This window comes from Oreochromis niloticus, linkage group LG4 (assembly GCF_001858045.2).
Source record: "Oreochromis niloticus isolate F11D_XX linkage group LG4, O_niloticus_UMD_NMBU, whole genome shotgun sequence".
Lineage (NCBI taxonomy): Eukaryota > Metazoa > Chordata > Actinopteri > Cichliformes > Cichlidae > Oreochromis > Oreochromis niloticus.
The window spans coordinates 33,193,015-33,211,011 of NC_031969.2; the positions used below are offsets into that span (position 1 = coordinate 33,193,015).

Sequence of the window (17,997 nt, forward strand, 5' to 3'; positions counted from 1 at the left end):
CTAGAAATGGCTCAAATATTAAGAGGACATGCCCAAGATCACAGAGTGGCAAAAAATGTACTTTAAAATAAGCTCTTTATGTTTCATTGGAGCAGTAAAGTAACACAACACCATAAATCACTTTTTGACACAAAGTCTCTCTCAAAACATTATGATGGTGTAGGTGTTAATACGTTAATAATAATATAGTGTGCAGTCTATCATCCCCACATCAGTGGCTCAGTTTTACTGATATATGTTAATTTTATTTGCCTTTCACTGTGTAAGACAAACAGTGGTGCATGGGAGCAGCTACAAAGTTCACTTGGCTGTAATGCTTTTAATGGTGATTACAGTAACAGGCAGTGCTGTTATGGAGGCTAGAAACATGTTATTTGTTCTACCCGAGCTCACCAAGTCAGTGTGTGTAGACACACTCTTAATCTGGGGCCTGTGTGGGCTGTTGTGTGTTGCATATAACAGGCAAACAAACAGAAGCAGGAAAGCTGGAGAGAAAATGGTGTTGTATTCATTTACAGGATCTTCATTCGGCCTGGAAAAAAGGCTTGCTACTCTATAAAAAAGGTCCTCCATGAAGCTAGAATATCTTACTATTCGTCACTAACTAAAGAAATAGGAACAACCCTAGGTTTTGTATTAGCAGTCTGCAGATTATACCCATCTTTATTTACCCATTAACCCAGATGATACAGATCATCTAGTTAAACTAAAGGCCTGTTTTAAAGAGAAAGGCTTAGGTCACCTCTAATTTCGTACTTTTAAATTCAGACAACACTAAGGTTATTGCACTCTGAAACATGTTGTCTAACCAAATACTTACTGTTGATGCCATTACCTTGGCCTACACTGTGAGGAATCTTGGAGCCATTTTTGATCAGTTGATTCAGTAAAAGGACTAGATGTTACAATCCCTGATAATGCATTGCTTTAGATGGAGAGACTCTTGAGGGATGGCTGTTATGAGGAAAGGCAGCCCAGAAACTTTACCAGCAGCACACATCGTTGTGTGCCTCAACTTTCGGTCTTTTACCCAGGCTAATCTGCCATTTTCCTTCCTTGGTTAGGTTTAGGGATTAGAGATCTGATCTAGCTCATCATTTTGAAATTTGGGACACATCGTCAGTAGTGGACCTTGGATTCATCGGGTGTTTCGGCCATTATTACTAGACACCCTCATCCAAGGAGGCCCTGCCAGGGTTGATCAGGCCCTGGAGTGTGTCACTGGTTTATGTTAACTTGTTATTTCTCTTCTTCTTTCTTCTGTTTAGTTTCCTACAGTTTATTTTCTATCTATTCACTGCAACTGAGAAATAATACTTACCTCTTTAGCATTTATGGAGCCTAACTTCTTCAAAGGGATAGAAAAGGTGATAGAGAGAAGTAAGACAAAAGGGACAAGATAGGAGAGAGCAGAGAGGAGAGCTGGAAGGGGGGCGCCCGATCTGGCTTCCCACACCTCCCCGCTGGATCGGGCTGTACGCTCTACCTCCCCACTGCCTCCCAGAAAAGGGAAGAAGAGCAGAGGGGAGAAGAGCGGAATATTTCTTTTCTCGCGCGGTTAGCTGACTGCCTTAGCTACCCAAGTGATGCGGCTGATCAAACCCTCACACGTGCAATAACACTGCTATATGTCCAATTCTTTCTCTGACAAAGTTGTACTTTTGTATTTTCTTACTCAGTTGTATATAGTATTTGTATTCTATTTTATTCTATTGTATATATTATTCTATTTTTATTCTATTGTATATAGTATTTTATTTTATTTTATTGCATTCCAGTGTTTCTAATTTCTGCTACATAACTTTGCACTTTGGCTGTAACAAAACAAATTTCCCACCTGTGGGACTAATAAAGGTCATCTTATCTTTATCTTTATCTTTTAGTCATAGCCAGTGACTGGTCCTCTCAGCAGTGTTAGCTAATTCTCTTATAGCCTGCCGTTGTGCCTGTCCTCTGATCCCAATCTCTCTAAGCAGTTTCGCTGTTGTACTGGCAACGAAGCCCCTGCACCCCACTTCCACCAGGCGCACTTTGATCTTCCAGCCTCTGTCCTCTGCCTCAGCTGCCAAGTTGGCATATCGCAGCTTCTTACGCTCAAACGCTTCCTCAATTGCTTCCTCCCATGGTACCGTCAGCTCAATGATGTACGCAAGTTTTGGGGAGTTAGACCAAAGGACAAGGTCTGGTCGCAGAGTAGTTGTTACAATCTCTGTGGGAAAAATTAGCCTCTGATCCAGGTCCACTTGCATCTGCCAATCCCTGGCAACCTTCAGCGGGCCCAGGTCTGGGGTTGTGGGGCTTGTCCTTGGCTTGTCTCCCTCCTGGACAAATGCTGATGAAAACTGATGCTCCTCTTGGTTCGTGAAAGGTTGAGCGTTGATGGATTTTCTCTTGCACTCAACTTTCTTGGCTAGACACCTGAGGACCTGGTTGTGTCTCCATGTGTATTTGCCTGAGTAAGGCTAGTCCTACAACCAACCAAGATGTGCTTGAGTGTGGCTGGGACTGTACACAGGGGGCAGGATGGGTCCTTTCCAAACCACAGCTGCAGATTTATTGGGGAAGGCAGCACATCGTATGTCGCTCGGATTATGAAACTTGGTCTATTAGACTCCATGCCCCAGATTTCACTCCATGAGAGTTTCCTCTTTTCCATACTCTCCCAATTCATCCAGCGACCCTGCTTGGCCAGTGGCCGCATGACCAACTCCATTGCCATGATAAATGCCAGAGGGGAAATCGTGCAGCCTGCCATAACTCCAATTCCCAGGGGCTGCCAGGCGGTGGTGGTGTTCTCAGCTGTCACACAAATCTGTAAATCCTGAAAGTAGGTCTTGACCAGTCCTGTGCTGTGGTTTGGTACGCTGAAATAGTTGAAGGCCATCCACAAAATCTCGTGCAGAACTGACCCAAAGGCGTTGGCAAGGTCTAAAAAGACCACATGAAGGTCTCTTTGTTCTTTCTTAGCAGTTTGAATATGGTGCCAGATGACACTGGCATGCTCCAGACATCCCGAGAAGCCCCGGATGCCGGCCTTCTGCACTGATGTGTCAATATAGTTGTTTCTTTGCAGGAAAATAGATAGCCTTTGGGCCAAGACACTGAAGAAGCTCTTTCCCTCTACGTTCAGCAGGCTGATCTGGCGAAACTGGCTGATGGATGAGGAGTTCTTCTCCTTAGGGATCAGAATACCTCCTGCTCTTCACCAAGCCTTTGGGATCACTCCTTTCTGCCACGCTCATTACTTGTGGGCTGGACTATCCTTCATTATTGCTACGTTGCTCTAAAAGCTTCTTCAGCCTTCAGTTGATCCAGAACACTGCAGTGAGAGTACTAACTAGGACTGGAAAGGGAGACCACATTTCTCGCATATTAGCTCTCTTCATTGGCATCCGGTTAAAATATTTAAAGACCTCACAGTACCTTATTATCCAAACAGATCACTTCATTCAGAGACTCTGGGCTGTTTTCAAAAGTAGAATGGGAGGCAGAGCCTTCAACTCTCAGGCCTCCCTACTATTAAAGCAGCTCCCAGTTTGTATTCAGGAGACAGACACTATCTCCAGGGTCGAGATTATGGTTAAAACTTTCCTTTATTCTGCAATAGGCAGCTGTTGGGCTTCCATGGTCTACCAAGTGTTTCTTCAGTACTCATCTTTGTTCAGTTTGTGTTTATATGTATCACTACTATAACTGTTAATGTCTGTGTCTCTCTCCCATAGTTTGCCCTTCGTCTCTTCTCTTTTCCCCTCACCCCTGCTGGCTGCCCCTCCGTGAGTCTGGATCTGCTGCTGGAGGTTTCTTCCTGTTAAAAGGGAATATTTTCCTATCACCAAGTGCTTTCTCACAAGATGCTGTGTGATTGCTTGAGTTTCTTACTAATGTTGCAGGGTTTTCACCATACAACATAAAGTATCTTGAGATGACTGTTGTGAATGAGTGGAATATATGAATGTATCCATGATGTCACCACGATGTCACCCACTGGTTTCAGGAAGTTTCATCTTTGAAATTGTGTCCTGTATCATCTTGGTTTTTAGAGCCTATAATGACCATAACTGGTGAGATGGTGCGGTGTTGAGTAATGAGGTCATGGTAGAAAACCTGTCTGCCCAGTTGCTTCCATATACTGTATGCATCACCTAACAGACTAATAATAAAAATTCACTCTTGAAAACTGAAGCATAAACATCTAAAATGATCTTTACTCTAAATGATACTATTCCAAAAAGCCAAACAGAGGTTCAGAAAGTAAACATTTGGTCGACGTCAGGCCTAAAAGACCACATCACTTACAGCCCTATTCCACTGGTACCTACCAACACGCTGCTCGACTCCACTCAGTTCTGTTTCAGACAGTAAAAATAGTTTTTGTTTTGTTCTAGTTTGGTTTTGTAACAGTTTGTAATGATGCACTTTTATTTCTGTGAATTTGGTCAGTTTAACTTGAGACTTTGTTTTAGAACCGGCCTTAAGAGGCCACTAGAGGAGCTAGCTTGATAATCACCAACTCTCCTAGAGGGAGCCTTTAAATGAAGACAAAGATTTTTGGGTGATGTATCAGTAGAAAAACCTGGTGTTTTCTACTATAAATATAATGAATTAGGATGGAATAATCAATTCTTCCATAGGAAGGTCTACTGCTTTAAACCTATGCTGCACATAAGTACAGAAACAAGGATGACAACCAACAGTCAGGAGGTAGAGAAAAGGAGATAGCTTTACTATAAAGAAGGCGCCACTAGCAGAAGTTGCAACATGTCATCATACACGCATACATGGTGAATATATTTAAGCCATTTCCTGTAGAGTAGATGTACCTTACAAAAGCTGTTATGCTGCATGTAGAAGCAAGGTGTTAACACACTGCTCTGATACACATGGTAAAAACAAGAAGATGCCAATATGACGCAGTCGTGAAAAATCCAGCTGGAAATGTGCACCAGTAAGTTCTGACACTTTGCAGCATTTTAAACTGAAGGAAAAGCAAAGGCTGTAAAACTGCACATTGACTATTTTCATCCCCAGTTAAAGGTGAGCTAAGATAATGTGAAGAGTGAAGAGAAAGAAGCTTGGTCTTTGTGCACCATAAACTGATGTGTAGACACACACGAAGCTTTGTATACCTTTGTTTCTTTATGTTGCCAGCATCCCTGTTGTGATCCACCAGTGGAGGTTGGTGGATGGGCAGCAGCAGAGCGAGTAAGGAGTGGTGTGTGTGATGATTTTTAGCAAAGTTCCAGTGATAAAATTCAGACCTGTTCTTCAACCAAATATTGCTCTTTCAGTGCTCTGTCTCACTGTCTGCGTCTGTTTCACAAGCAGTGTCCTGCTAGTCAACACATTATAGTTGGTGCAAAAGTACAGCATGGGATGAATCATCCTGCTGATTAAAACTCAGAGGACACTGCTTTAACATTCAGGAGAGAGGACAGATGACTGGGACGTACTGTCAAGCAAGAGGTTTGTCTTGAAAGGAGTGAGAAATATAAGATCATCAATGACAAGGAAACTACTGGGCTCTGTTTTAGAGATGCTCATACTCAAATTTCACTTTGGATTCACAAGGTCTACCATAAATAAAGTGGCTTTCTCCTCTGCAGACTTTAGCAACAGGTGATCTGAGTTAACTTCTAAACCCACTGTAGGAAGCAAATAACCGAATAACTCCTGAAATTCAGATACTTTAACTACAATAGATGTGGATGCTGATCCGCCTCGCTTTGTGGTTGTCTAGTCTCATTCAGTATTTTTGCATACAGTATGCATGCAAACATCTCACAATGAACGCACTGAGAAGATTAAAGGGTTTCCCATTGCATGAAATGATTGAGGAGTTTTACTCCTTTAGTGTCCTTCACGTGTCCTTTAGTGTACACATGAAGAATTGAGTTTGCTTTAACAAATCAAACAGACGGAATTAGAAAGGGTTGCCTTTTTATACAAGACTGGAACCATTAGCAGGCGAGGTTGGCGAGGCAATAAGGCAGCTCGTCCAAACTTCAGGACGATTAAAGTCCTGCAGTGAATTTAGAACATTTTGAAGGTAAGATTATAGAGTAGCTCACCTGTGCTCACCTGTGTTTACTTGCTACTAATGCCATTGTATTAACACTGCCAAAGGTTCATCTGTACAGTGTTCGAGAGAGACCTGTCAACGAATTCTAGACAGAAAAAAACACACCATTTAAATGTTAGTTTTACCAAATGCTTAGTGTTGATTACATATCATCATAAAAAATATCCCTTTGGTCTTTGTTACAGAGAATGAGATAAAACTAGTAAAACATTTTCATTCTGCAGTGTAAGTTTATCGGCTGAGGATTATAGGCCGGGAATGATCTGAAAGTTTTATTTTTGATGTATTTATTTTAAACACAAGGTGGTCTGACATCACATTGTACCTATTTGCTGTGGATTGTTTGAAACATATGTCAGGTTTGGGGCTACAGTTTATTGGCAGTCTCACACTAGGACACATTAAGAAAGAGGAAGTTCAGAAAATGAATGATTTTCCCTAGTTTAAGAGTTTTTACCAAGGTTTTTGTGGATATGTAGGTTTACAAGTTGACAAAGAGCACCTGAGAAGAGTTGTAATGGGGAACAAAGACCAACAAACAAAGTGGAATACATTACAGGGGTCAAAGTTGTTGACCCCTGTAATGAGACACATGTCATGCCTGTGTATCCAGCCTCTATTCAAGAAAAGGAGGGGACCTCAGGAAATTCATGTTCTCAGGTCTTTTAGTAGTTTGTGTAACTCAGGTAGTACACTGCAGGAGCTGTTACTTTGTACACAATAGAATCACACATATTTCTCTTTCAGAACACACAAACCAAGCCATCAGCACACCCGAGAAGGCTTGCCACAGTCCATATATGACAATGTCAATGCAAAGGGATGATTTCTCCTCAGAGTGCAAAGATTAATCAAAGCTACATAACAAAGGTGTATGACAGACTGGCAGACTGCACCACTACAGCTGCTTGGTGGATGCAGATTTGTGACTCTCATTGGGCGGGTGGGGGTCAGTCTTCAGTATTTACAAAGGTAGGATTTTCTTTCAGGACTCTGATGTACAAAATAAATACCAAATAATGAAATAATGAAAACACATCAATTCATTCTCAGAATGATGGAAAGGTTATGCAACTTAAGTCTGAACAGCAACACAGAGTAACAGTGATACAACACGAGTATAAGAATGGACAGAGACGTGACGTCTTTGACAGATATATTTTTGTGTATCAGTTACAGCAGAAAATGCAGCTGCTAGAAAAATATCTTGAACATACAGTTGTGTGTTGATGCCTCTCATGATGAACAATAATTTTATTCTGTAGCCATCGGTAGTTTGGCTCAGTTGTACATAAAAATGAAGTGAATTAAATTAAGAACTAATATATTAATGCTATCCACATCATGTAATAAATAACAAATAAATATTCCAAATGTCAGCCTGTTTGATGTAGCACTCATGGGTTTAATAGTAGCTTCAGTAACTACAGCATGAGTGCCAACAACTGTTTGGTGAACCTTTATAGCAACTTAAGGCCAGTGAGTCTTACAACAGGATGGATCTGCTACTCAGGCAAAAATGTCAAATGAAGCGAATAACTTTTATTTTTAAGTGTGGCTGTGAATTGTACCTTTCGTTCTATAGATCATTTGTATCACGTAACAGTGTTTTGTAATCATGTCTTTTTGGAGTTTGTAAAGATTCAAAGAACCAAAGAGGCCGTGGTCCCTCTGTGAAGGTGGGTTCAGGCTAAACTCACAGAGTGCAGTGCACTTACCTCACTGATTAGGATGTACCTTATCTACATCATGTGATTGTTGGGCTTCGCTCTCCGATGTTGTACCTTGCAATATACAGCACCTCAAGGCAATAAAGTAAAATAATTGGACTCTTTCAGAGCAACACATCTGTGGCTGTTCCAATAACAGTGAGTACTGGAGGTCATTGTATACAGTGTGTGGTACTAATGTCTGCACAGCCTGAGTGAAGCTGAACGCACAAAGTTTACTGTGGACACGGCTTATGGATCATGACTTCTGGTGCTACATTCATGACCCAGATGACAAAATGAAGATACCTGCAGTGCTAAAGAGGGGTAGAAGAATATTTTCTTTCAGTTGAAATATGTCCCTGTGTGTCCACCATACATTTGGCCTGGTTATAAAACACACTTTCAAAACTGCCAGTTTACCTGATTGGATGTAACTCTTTAACAAAGTCAACAGAATTAAGGAGCCTCACAGATGCAAAGAAGGTTTGTCTGTTGTCCTGCAATATTAGAAGAATACTGATCCAGGACTGTGACTGACCAGTCATCTTGTGCTTTGATGAGGTCATCCAATAATTGAGAGGTTGGCATACCTCCTCGAGTTCACAGACTAAACTGTCTTTGGATAGCAGACTGGACTTAAAAATTTCCAATGTCTTTCACGATTACGTTCACAGCAGGAGACACTGAATTCAAACTTCTCCCTTTTGCAGTTTTTCCCACATTCCAACAACACGATGGCAATGATTCCCACACTAATATGGGAATCACTGCCATCGAACCCTGTCAGCTAGACATGAATGTAGCACAAGCCCACATGCTTAATAGGGAATTCACTGGTTTTTTAGTGCGCTGGTGTTTCTTGAGCAAACCTAAGTTTATTACCATGCTTCAGAACAACGTTGGGTTTAATTAACCACATACTGTAGCTGTCACGTCCGATGTGGCAGACGTGTGGAGTGTAGATAAGGACCCAAGATGCAGACTGCTTAAGTGGTGAGCGAGCTTTAATAACCAAAGGATGACACAAACGGAGAAGAGGTGGGCGAAAACCCAAAACCTAAGAATGAACTAAACTGGGAAAAGCTAAGCAAAAAACAAACCTGAAACCTTGAAACATGAAACGGAGATGCAGGGAGAATAATGCGGCCAGAATACGCAGGAAAATGGAGGGGAATAACACAGACGAAACAGCAACTAACAGAGGCAGACACGAGGTTTAAATACACAGAAGGATAACGAGGGAATGAGACACAAAAGGAGGGCACAGCTGGGAGTAATCAGACCTGACGAGACAGGGGAAGAGTAAACTGAACACACTGAGATAAGACACAGACCGTCACAATAAAACAGGAAACACATACACACAAAGACACAGACTAGCAACGCGGACTTAACACAGGGGTAGACGGCAGAACAGAACAACACTAAACCGGAGGAAGAACAGAACCAAAATGACACTGGTAGAAAACACAAAACGCTGGGTCAAAAGGACCCAGGATCGTGACAGTAACTGAGCTCAAAGCATGAAACGGCTTTTCCCAGGAAAAGCATTTTGAACAGCTGCAACACAGGATAAGAGGAAACAGATGCATGCCTGCAACAAAGGTCAAGGCAAACCACCTTGGAACTGAGTCTGCTAAAAAGAAGCCCACAATGTGTACTTTTACTAACCAGATGGAACCAAAAAGGGTATGGAGGTGATAGTGCATAGATTTGCAGGGCACTAAAATGTGTGCCAGGACTTTATACAGCATTCGTTAAGTTTCACGGACTCCTCTATCAGCTGTGGAAAAACTAAAATCTTTCATTGCCTAAATATCAATATGATAAACATATCTGCCGGCATCCTATGGTTAGAAGCTGATATGTTACAGGATGTGGCCAGAGTGTGTATGTATATTTAACCTCTGTGACTACTTTACTTGGTTACGCAGAGGTATGCCGGGCACAGGGGAGGTTATCGGGAAGCAGAGCTGAGTCACAAACCAAAAAATCTCTAAAGCATGTTTGATGCCTCCCGAAGGCACACTTCAAGTCTGTGTGGGTAAAGGGCAGGCAGAGCACAAAGGAAAACGAGCATTGTCCACTTTCTCCAGATGTGTCCATGGACCATATTGTTAGAACTGGAAAAATAAATTAAAGGCTTGTGGTCGCATCTTTTTCCACGTTACCTGCAGAGGAGAGCCTAGACAGTCTCCAGACTGGCGCCACTGCTGCTTTCACTGTGTGTAATGTGTTTCATATACTCAGAATCATGTGTGTTGGTATATGTGTCTGGTTCTATCATAACAAATCAGAGGGTGTGCCCAAGTTCCCCGCGTGCGCTGTTGAGCCGCTATCCCAGCGAGTAGATGGCATTCACAGGTGAAGTGGCCTCGGAGCTCTCGTTGCCCTCCGTCTCATCCTTGTCCTTCTTCACTGTATATTGGCCGATGAAAGAACCGTCTTCGTTGAACTGCCCGTCTCCTCCCTCGCCATAGTCCACCAGACTGTCATCACTTTCCTTTACGTTGCCATCCAGTGAAGTCTGGCTGCCCTGCAGAGGCTTGTTGTCCTCGTCACTGCTGCAGAGGTAATAAAAACAGCAATGTTAGAAGTTCAAACGGCTCCAAGCTCTCATTATAGCATCAGGTGGACCTGTTTAGCTTCAGGACCCTGTAACACACTATAAGGGGAAAGTAAAGATGTAGGGGATTACAGGTAAAGAATAGGCAGCTTCTCTTTGTCAAATGATTTGGAAAAAACATATTTTTTGAATGATTAATGTTTTTTGATGTTTTTCTTTATTTTTGGCAGATAAGTTGGCTCTTTATCTTTTCCTCCAAAATTTAGACTGGGTCTGTTTGAGAATATATCCAGCACACATGCAGCGCACTGCTGTTATCTGAATTTATGAATGCAGTTTGCAATTGTTGCCTAAAGGTCTGACAGTACAGCAGTCCTTCTAGTTCTTAAGCTGCAACTGTATCAGTGAGAGTATTGATTCAAAAGTAGAATGGGAGGCAGAGCCTTCAGTTTTCAGGCCCCTCTTCTGTGGAACCAGCTTCCAGTTTGGATTCAGGAGACAGACACTATCTCTACTTTCAAGATTAGGCTTCAAACTTTCCTTTTTGCTAAAGCATATAGTTAGGGCTGGACCAGGTGACCCTGAATCCTCCCTTAGTTATGCTGCACTATGTGTTTATACACCTCTACTGCATTTAATCATTAGTTATTATTAATCTCTTCGTCTCTTCCACAATGTGTCTCTCGTCCTGTCTCCCTGTCCTCACCCCCAGTCGGTGACAGCAGACGGTTGGCCTCCCTGAGGTTCTGCTTGAAGTTTCTTCCTGTTAAAATAGAGTTTTTCCTTCCCACGATCGTCACAGGGGGGCGTTGTCTGACTGTACGGTCTTAGCACCTAAAGCGCCTTGAGTTGACTGTTGTGGTGATTTGGTGCTATATAAATAAAACTGAACTCTGGAACTGAATTGTTCTTCCAGCTCCAATGCTGTTTCACAGTCTAACAACAAATGAAGAAGAAATGTAGAAACAGAACTCAAATGTAGGTGCAGATTTTAAAGAAACTTAGCAAGTACAAACACAGGACTGTGCAAAGGTCCTGAGCTGCCCCCATTTCTTTACACTTTGCTGGGAAAAATGGGAAATAGGTGTAGCAGTTTATTGAAACGTGTGAAAAGATGACTGAAAAGTACACAATTACAGGGGAAAACAGAGTTGGTACAAACAAACTCTAGTCAATGACCGCTTCCATTGCTCAGCACAGCTTGAACTCTGTTAGGGAAGCCTTCTGTAGTCTTTAGTTGTTAGTCTTGTATTGTTTGCTTTAGTCGTCTTCAGGGATGGTTTTCCAGGCTTCTTGAAGGACATTGGAGAGTGCTCCTTTATCTGCCTTTGGTTCTGTCCAGATGATCCCACTCTGCACAAAAAATGCTGAAGTCCAGGAGAGACTAGTCCATCACAGAGACTAGTCCATCCAGCTATGCTTTTTCTGCAGTGGGAGTGTCTTTGGGCTCATTATACTGAAAAATGAAGCTGTTGCCAATCAGATTCCAGATTAGTTGATTAAAGTTGATTAAAATCTGAAAATACTTTTCTGTGTTCATAATTCCATCATTTCTGGGAAGAGCCCCCTCACCACTGGCTGAAATACAGCCCTACACTGTGACAGAGCCTCTACCGTGTTTTACAGACACCTGTAGACGCTCAGTGTTGCACATCTCTCTTGACTTCATCCATACATATTAATGAAAATTTCAGACAAAAATGTCAAAATTAGGCTCAGAAACCTGCTGCTACTGATTTTCAGTCCAGGTCTTATGTAATCTGGCATATCTCAGCCTTTTCTCCCCATTTCCTTTCCTTAACAATGGTTTATTAGAAAAATTACCTCCTGGTTGTGGCTCGAGGGAGAGCAGGTCATCAACTAATTGGGAGGTTAGTGGTGTAATCCCTGGCTGCTCCAGTCTGCGTGTCAAATGTTGGCAGCATACCAACTCCAGGTTGCTCTCTGATGTATTTTTTCTAGACTCAGTAAAAAAAATTGGGAAAAACAGGCTCTAATCTAAATAAATATATTAAACTTTACTGTAAAATAAAGACAGGATTTCATATTGGTTTTTTATCTCTTACATGTACAGAACACTGGTTGTCAACTAGGTGCTGTTTTAAAACCACTTAAGAACAGTGGAAGAAAATCTAGTGGAAGCAAAATGTAAAGAAATGAGGGCTGGTTGAAGATGTATGCACTACAGTAGGCCTCCTGTAGGATCATACAGCCTATTAATGCTTATAGAACAATAACATTGTTGTAAAATTGTTTGCAGCCAATAGGAAAAAGCTCAGCACTATCTGCTGTGTGAGGGAATCTGCAGGAATGGTGGCACAGTGTTCAGGAGAATTTCTTCATCAGTAGCATCTCTGCTTTGCAGTAGGCTGTGTAAAACAGAGCAGGAAGTAGCAGACTACTTATGTAGTACTGAAAACCCAAGGTTAACCCTGAAGTTAGCTGGATAAACCCCAATCAAGCTTCGTAGTACAGGCCTCAGATAATGAGCTCTGGTCTGAGCATAGCAATGACAAGAGTTCACTTTGTGATTTCAGCACACACACAATAACACCAGCAGAAAATAATCCAGGCAGCATCTTCTCAGAAATGAATTTGAAAACCCAAATAAACAAACATGTTTTTTTAAATTAAGTAACAACTATGACACTTGATTGTACATGCTAAAGTAGCCATATTTAAAAATGAAATCTGGGCAACTATCTGTATTGCATGCTTGATTTCATCTCTGATGGATATGTCTCCTAACAGATTTTAACAGGCAGGAGAATTTCATGCATAGTTATACACAGCTGTATGCTAGCATTAACTTTGTCATCTCACATTAAAACAGTAGCATGACAAAAGAAAAAAAGAGTGCATTTAAAGGATGCAAAGGTAAGATGTTCTTATCTCCTTTTCTCTGTGTTCAGACGCTGCCCTCCCAGCCCTCACCCCCAGAGGACACAATCTACACTGTAGCTTATCAGAACTGCCTTGCTTCATGCCAAAGGACATTTGTAATATATATGTATATGTGTATATATGTGTGGATACATTTTAGCAAACAAAAACAAGCAAAAAAATGAAAGAAAAAACATGACCAAAGCAAATTCAAGGTCAAAAATTAAAAATGAAGAAGCAGGAAGGAAAAAAGCAACACTTTCTGAACCAAGAAGGAAAAGATGGTAGAAGATGATTATATAAGTATTTTTTATCCTGACAAGTAATTCTGTCCTGCTGAATAGGTCAAACATGAACGTATACTGAGTGAAGTATCCAGTGGCACAGCGACAGTTGTGTGTCATCCACACTACTGCTTGGCACAGTTTCTGGTGAAGACAGCCTTAGAACTTCAAACTAAATAATGACATGACAGTAATATTTGTTGGCTGAAGGGAAACCGACACGTTCTTAGGTGTCAGTGGTACTTGATTAGGAAGCCTCTTCTCTTCAGAGGAACAAATGAATGAATGTACTCAAAGTCTGCAGTGTAGAACACAAGCAAAGAAAAAAAGTAACAACATAGTTCTTTGAAGTTCCGGCTACGCCGAAACAGAAGAGTGAAAATTATGCATCGATCATGTTTTGGTGTCTTTTCTCTCTTTGCATGAGATGAGCCCTGGTAATGGACAAACCAATACCATTATCAGTGCCTCCGTTTAGGCTTAGAGTAGTTTGATGTTTAAAGGCACACAGAGATGTGAAAGAAGAGCTTCCATCAAACGTCTTAATGCTAACGCAGCAAGCCTATTTAGAAAATTACAGGACTACAAAGTGCAGCCATTTGTGTTAAACAAAAAGTCAGAAAAATAAATACTCAAGTAAACGACAGTTACTTGAGTATTCTAAGGCTACGTCCACAGTAGCCCAGATAGATTTGAAAACGGCGTTTTTGTCTGAAAACGCTCCGCGTCCACACTACCGTTTTCAGTTGTTTTTACAGAGTTGTGCATCCACATTGAAACGGCCGAAAACGCTTACGTTCCAGTCCTGCGCATGCGCAAAAGCAAGTGAGAATTAAAGAATTTGAAGAAAACCCCTAACCCCCTAACCCAAAACGGAGAGAAAACGATGCGTTTTCAAACGAAAACGCATTAGTGTGGACGTAGCCTAAGGTAGTGTTTTCTACTTCGGTACTTCCCACCTCTGTGAGAACCGCCACTCCAAAAGCAAGCCCAACTTAACACTAGAATTACTGAGCCTTTTTTCCCTGGTGCAAGTCCCTACTACTAGATTTACTGGCCTGCGCAGATTTGCGTAAATTCCCCCCGACCTTAACACCTCTTGGCACCCTGCTGAGGTTTTCACAGGTCATCAGCTCCATTGTTCTCCTGCTTTTGTTGTGCAAACACACCCTCCCCCAACCCCTAACCATGAGAGATTCAAGTTTTTCCTTCCCTGCAAGGCTGCTTTCCTTCCTTACCGCCTGCATGCCTGTCCATAAACACATATACACAGAGTTGTACATATATTTATATATTTATATAGCCACACCTTATATAATATGCATAAAGTCTAGTTATACACACAGACACATCTATATCATATATACACACACACACATATATATATATATATATACATACATATATATATATATATATGTGTGTGTGTGTGTGTATATATGATATAGATGTGTCTGTGTGTATAATATGTATATATATATATATATAATATGTATATATGTATATATATATAAAATGTTTGTATAGTGCACTTTCTATACCTTGCTCTGTCCACTTTTTTGCAATGACAATGCAGATTTTCCACTTGTGGGACAAATAAATGCAGATTTGCTGTGTGTGTGTGTGTGTGTGTGTGTGTGTGTGTGTGTGTGCAACATTGGCATTTGTTTACTTAGATCCAAGGCAGGCCAAACCTCTGTGTTACAACCTACATACAAAAGACAGACATTCACAATATATGGGTACACAAGTCTGTTTTATTTCAAAGTCTTTCAAACTTTGAAACGAACCTTGGTAGGGAACAGCTGTTCCCTACCAAGCATTTCTTGCAGCTGGCAACAACGGTCGTGCATTCAGTATAGTTGTGACTTCCGCAAAAAATGTGGTCAAAATCTCATGAGTAAGTTAAAGTATTTCTATCAGGCATTTCTGAAAGTTGTAACACAGAGGTTTGGCCTGCCTTGGATCTGAGCAACTCTGAGTGAGCAAATGCAAATGTGCCAGGCCTCAAGGACAATGGGTGGTTTGCACAACAAAAGCTGTAGGAGAAACAAGCTGACGACCTGTGAAAATCTCCGCAGGGGTGCTTAACACCTCGGGACTTGCACCAGAAAATAAAAAAGCCAGTAATTCTAGGGGGTTTTGGGTTTAGGGAAGTTACGCAAATTTGCGCAGGATAGTAAACCTAGTGTTAATGACAGCAGAAACGAACATGCTTCCAGCTGGGTTCAAAAATGGTTTTGGTCTCGATTCCTGATAATGGAAATTTTACTGGGGCGATTTTTAGAGTGTAAAGTGGGGGCCATATTGTCCAGTTCAGCATTTGTTTTTAATCTAATGAAACATTCCATGTAGGCTACTTTCACTTTCACCCACTGGTTAGATTTAGGCACTGAAACCATGTGGTTCAATTTAAGAAAAGATGATAGTTTGGTTAAAATGGGCAATCCTAACCTTTTATGTATTTAAAAAGTATTCACATAAATCCTGAAATATAAATAAATACAACCAAATTAAACCAATTAAATGTTCTTTATATTTTATATAAATGTTTTCTCAGTGAACATTGAGATCTGGTCTGTGAGGGGTAAAAGTATTAAACCTTGTGGAGTAAATTTAACAGAGAACTTTTTATTTACTTAGCTGTGAGTTGGCATCTTTTTATTTAAAGAGAAGGCTGTTTTAAATGTTGCTCTTTGCATGATGAAGACATGAATTAAGTGGTGGAGTGCTTGGATCTGTTGCCTTATACCATAAGGATTCCAAACTTGTGCCTGCATCCCTGGCTTGTTCCCACAGTCCAGAGAAACACATCTTAGGTTAGCTGGCGATTCTAAATCAGTCATGAATGTAAGGTAGATAAAAGGAATGAGTGTAGTTCAATGTGGCTAGTCAAGAGTGTTTTAAACTAATAAAATGCGCTCTCATTCCATGATAATCATGCTGGGAAAAGATAAGAAAACAAAAGAGCCTCAAATCCACCAATCCACAGGCAGATACGCCATGTACAAATTGAGAAAATCAAAAGTCGTTTGTTGTGCCTGGCTTTGTTGTGGACGCTTAGTTCTAGTTGCCTAGGTAACCTTCTGAATCGGTCACCATGAAGCGGAGAAACGTTTAGCTTGGAACAAACACTGCAGAAGTTTGACCACTGACTCTGTCTCTAGTTACAAAGCTGTGAACTTCCTGTGTGGCACAGCAACACACCTAACAAAGGAAGTCAACCAACAAAGTTCACACTCCAAGAGTGTGTGGACTTTCACAAAGAAGCCCTGGTAGCATTAAAGGCCTCTCTCACCTCGGCTAATTTATGGCTATGTGAAAAAATGTGGTGACCGGGCTGCAAGGAGGAAGCCCTGCTCTCCAGCTATTAAAAACTGTGGGGACAATACCAGGAGACATTTGGGACAAAGGACAGGTTCTTCTTGCAGAGAGGAAAATCTGCGTTCCATTATTTTAAACTTTATTTCTACTAAAAATCAAGGTACCGCTAGAATCAGAGCTTTGTTGTGTTTTGGTGTATCTGGGCAAGAACAGCTCGTCATAACTGACGGAGCAAATACAAATTCTGTTTTCATTTTTTACTAAATATTACATTAAAATGCAAAGCAATCCAGATGGAGTGTTACTGCTCACATCATGGACTTAAGCTGCACCCCCTTTGCAGGCTGACCAAAAAGCCAACAACGCAGGCATGTTGTCAATTCTCCAAACATGCTACACCTTATCCTGTTCTTACCCCCACCCTCACGCCGCTTACCCCTACATGCTCAGGCCAAAAGACTTTGCTGAAAACCAAAGTACCTGTTCTCGTTTTCGTTCCTGTCAGGGACAGATGACCCATTTCAGCATTGGGGAGAGAGAGGGACAAGATGTGAGGAACCACATAAGATGGCAGGAAGGAAGGAAGGAAGGAAGGAAAGAAAGAAGACAAGTTCCACATTGTGCATGCATGGGTTAGTGTAAAAATGGGCTGGACCCTGAGTTTAAGAGTGCCGTTGTTCGTTAACAGAAAACACAGGATGAAACACACATTATTAAGCACAGCATGCTGGGGTCAAATGCTCATTGCACCTCTTTTAAAGTTACCCTGAACAGAGTCCACACAGTGTGAGTCAAAAAGCATAGCAGCTGTCATTTTAAGTACAATTTTAAGCAAAAGCCCTGTAGAGTGAACGTTACGTGGGACCCATTTGTGTGATTTAATGGACCCATTTAGGACCCAGGGTCACAAATGAAATTCTGATGCTAAAGTTGTGGTGATGAAAGTTAAGATGCCACTCTCACAGCTCAGTTAGAACACGTCCACTTCAGATTTAGAAAGCAGGTTAAACTTAAAACGTCTTTAGTCTAAAGGGACTGTTGGCAAATTAAGAGACAGGTTCATTGGTCATGAAGAAGTATGAGGCCACAGAGCTCAGTGGAACCTGGAAGGAGCAAAAGATGCAACTTACCACATATCCTTGACATTAC

At 41.3% G+C, this 17,997-nt stretch overlaps 1 protein-coding gene across 18 annotated transcripts in view; it reads right to left on the reverse strand.

Annotated features, from left to right (window-relative positions):
* Positions 1-4,702: 4,702 nt before the first annotated feature.
* Positions 4,703-17,997, reverse strand: part of nfasca (neurofascin homolog (chicken) a) — a 67,001-nt gene continuing 53,706 nt past the window's right edge. For 9 of the 18 annotated variants that reach the window (XM_019357573.2, XM_019357570.2, XM_019357576.2 and 6 more), the window contains 2 exons: positions 17,329-17,370; positions 4,703-10,355 (listed from right to left, as the gene is read on the reverse strand). In XM_019357573.2, the coding sequence (XP_019213118.1) occupies positions 10,127-10,355; positions 17,329-17,370 (271 nt within the window). In that variant the 3' untranslated portion in view covers positions 4,703-10,126. Of the gene's footprint in view, positions 10,356-11,372; positions 12,727-17,328; positions 17,952-17,997 lie in introns of those variants that run through there. The other 9 variants (XR_002061790.2, XR_002061788.2, XR_002061791.2 and 6 more) reach the window with 6 other exon arrangements.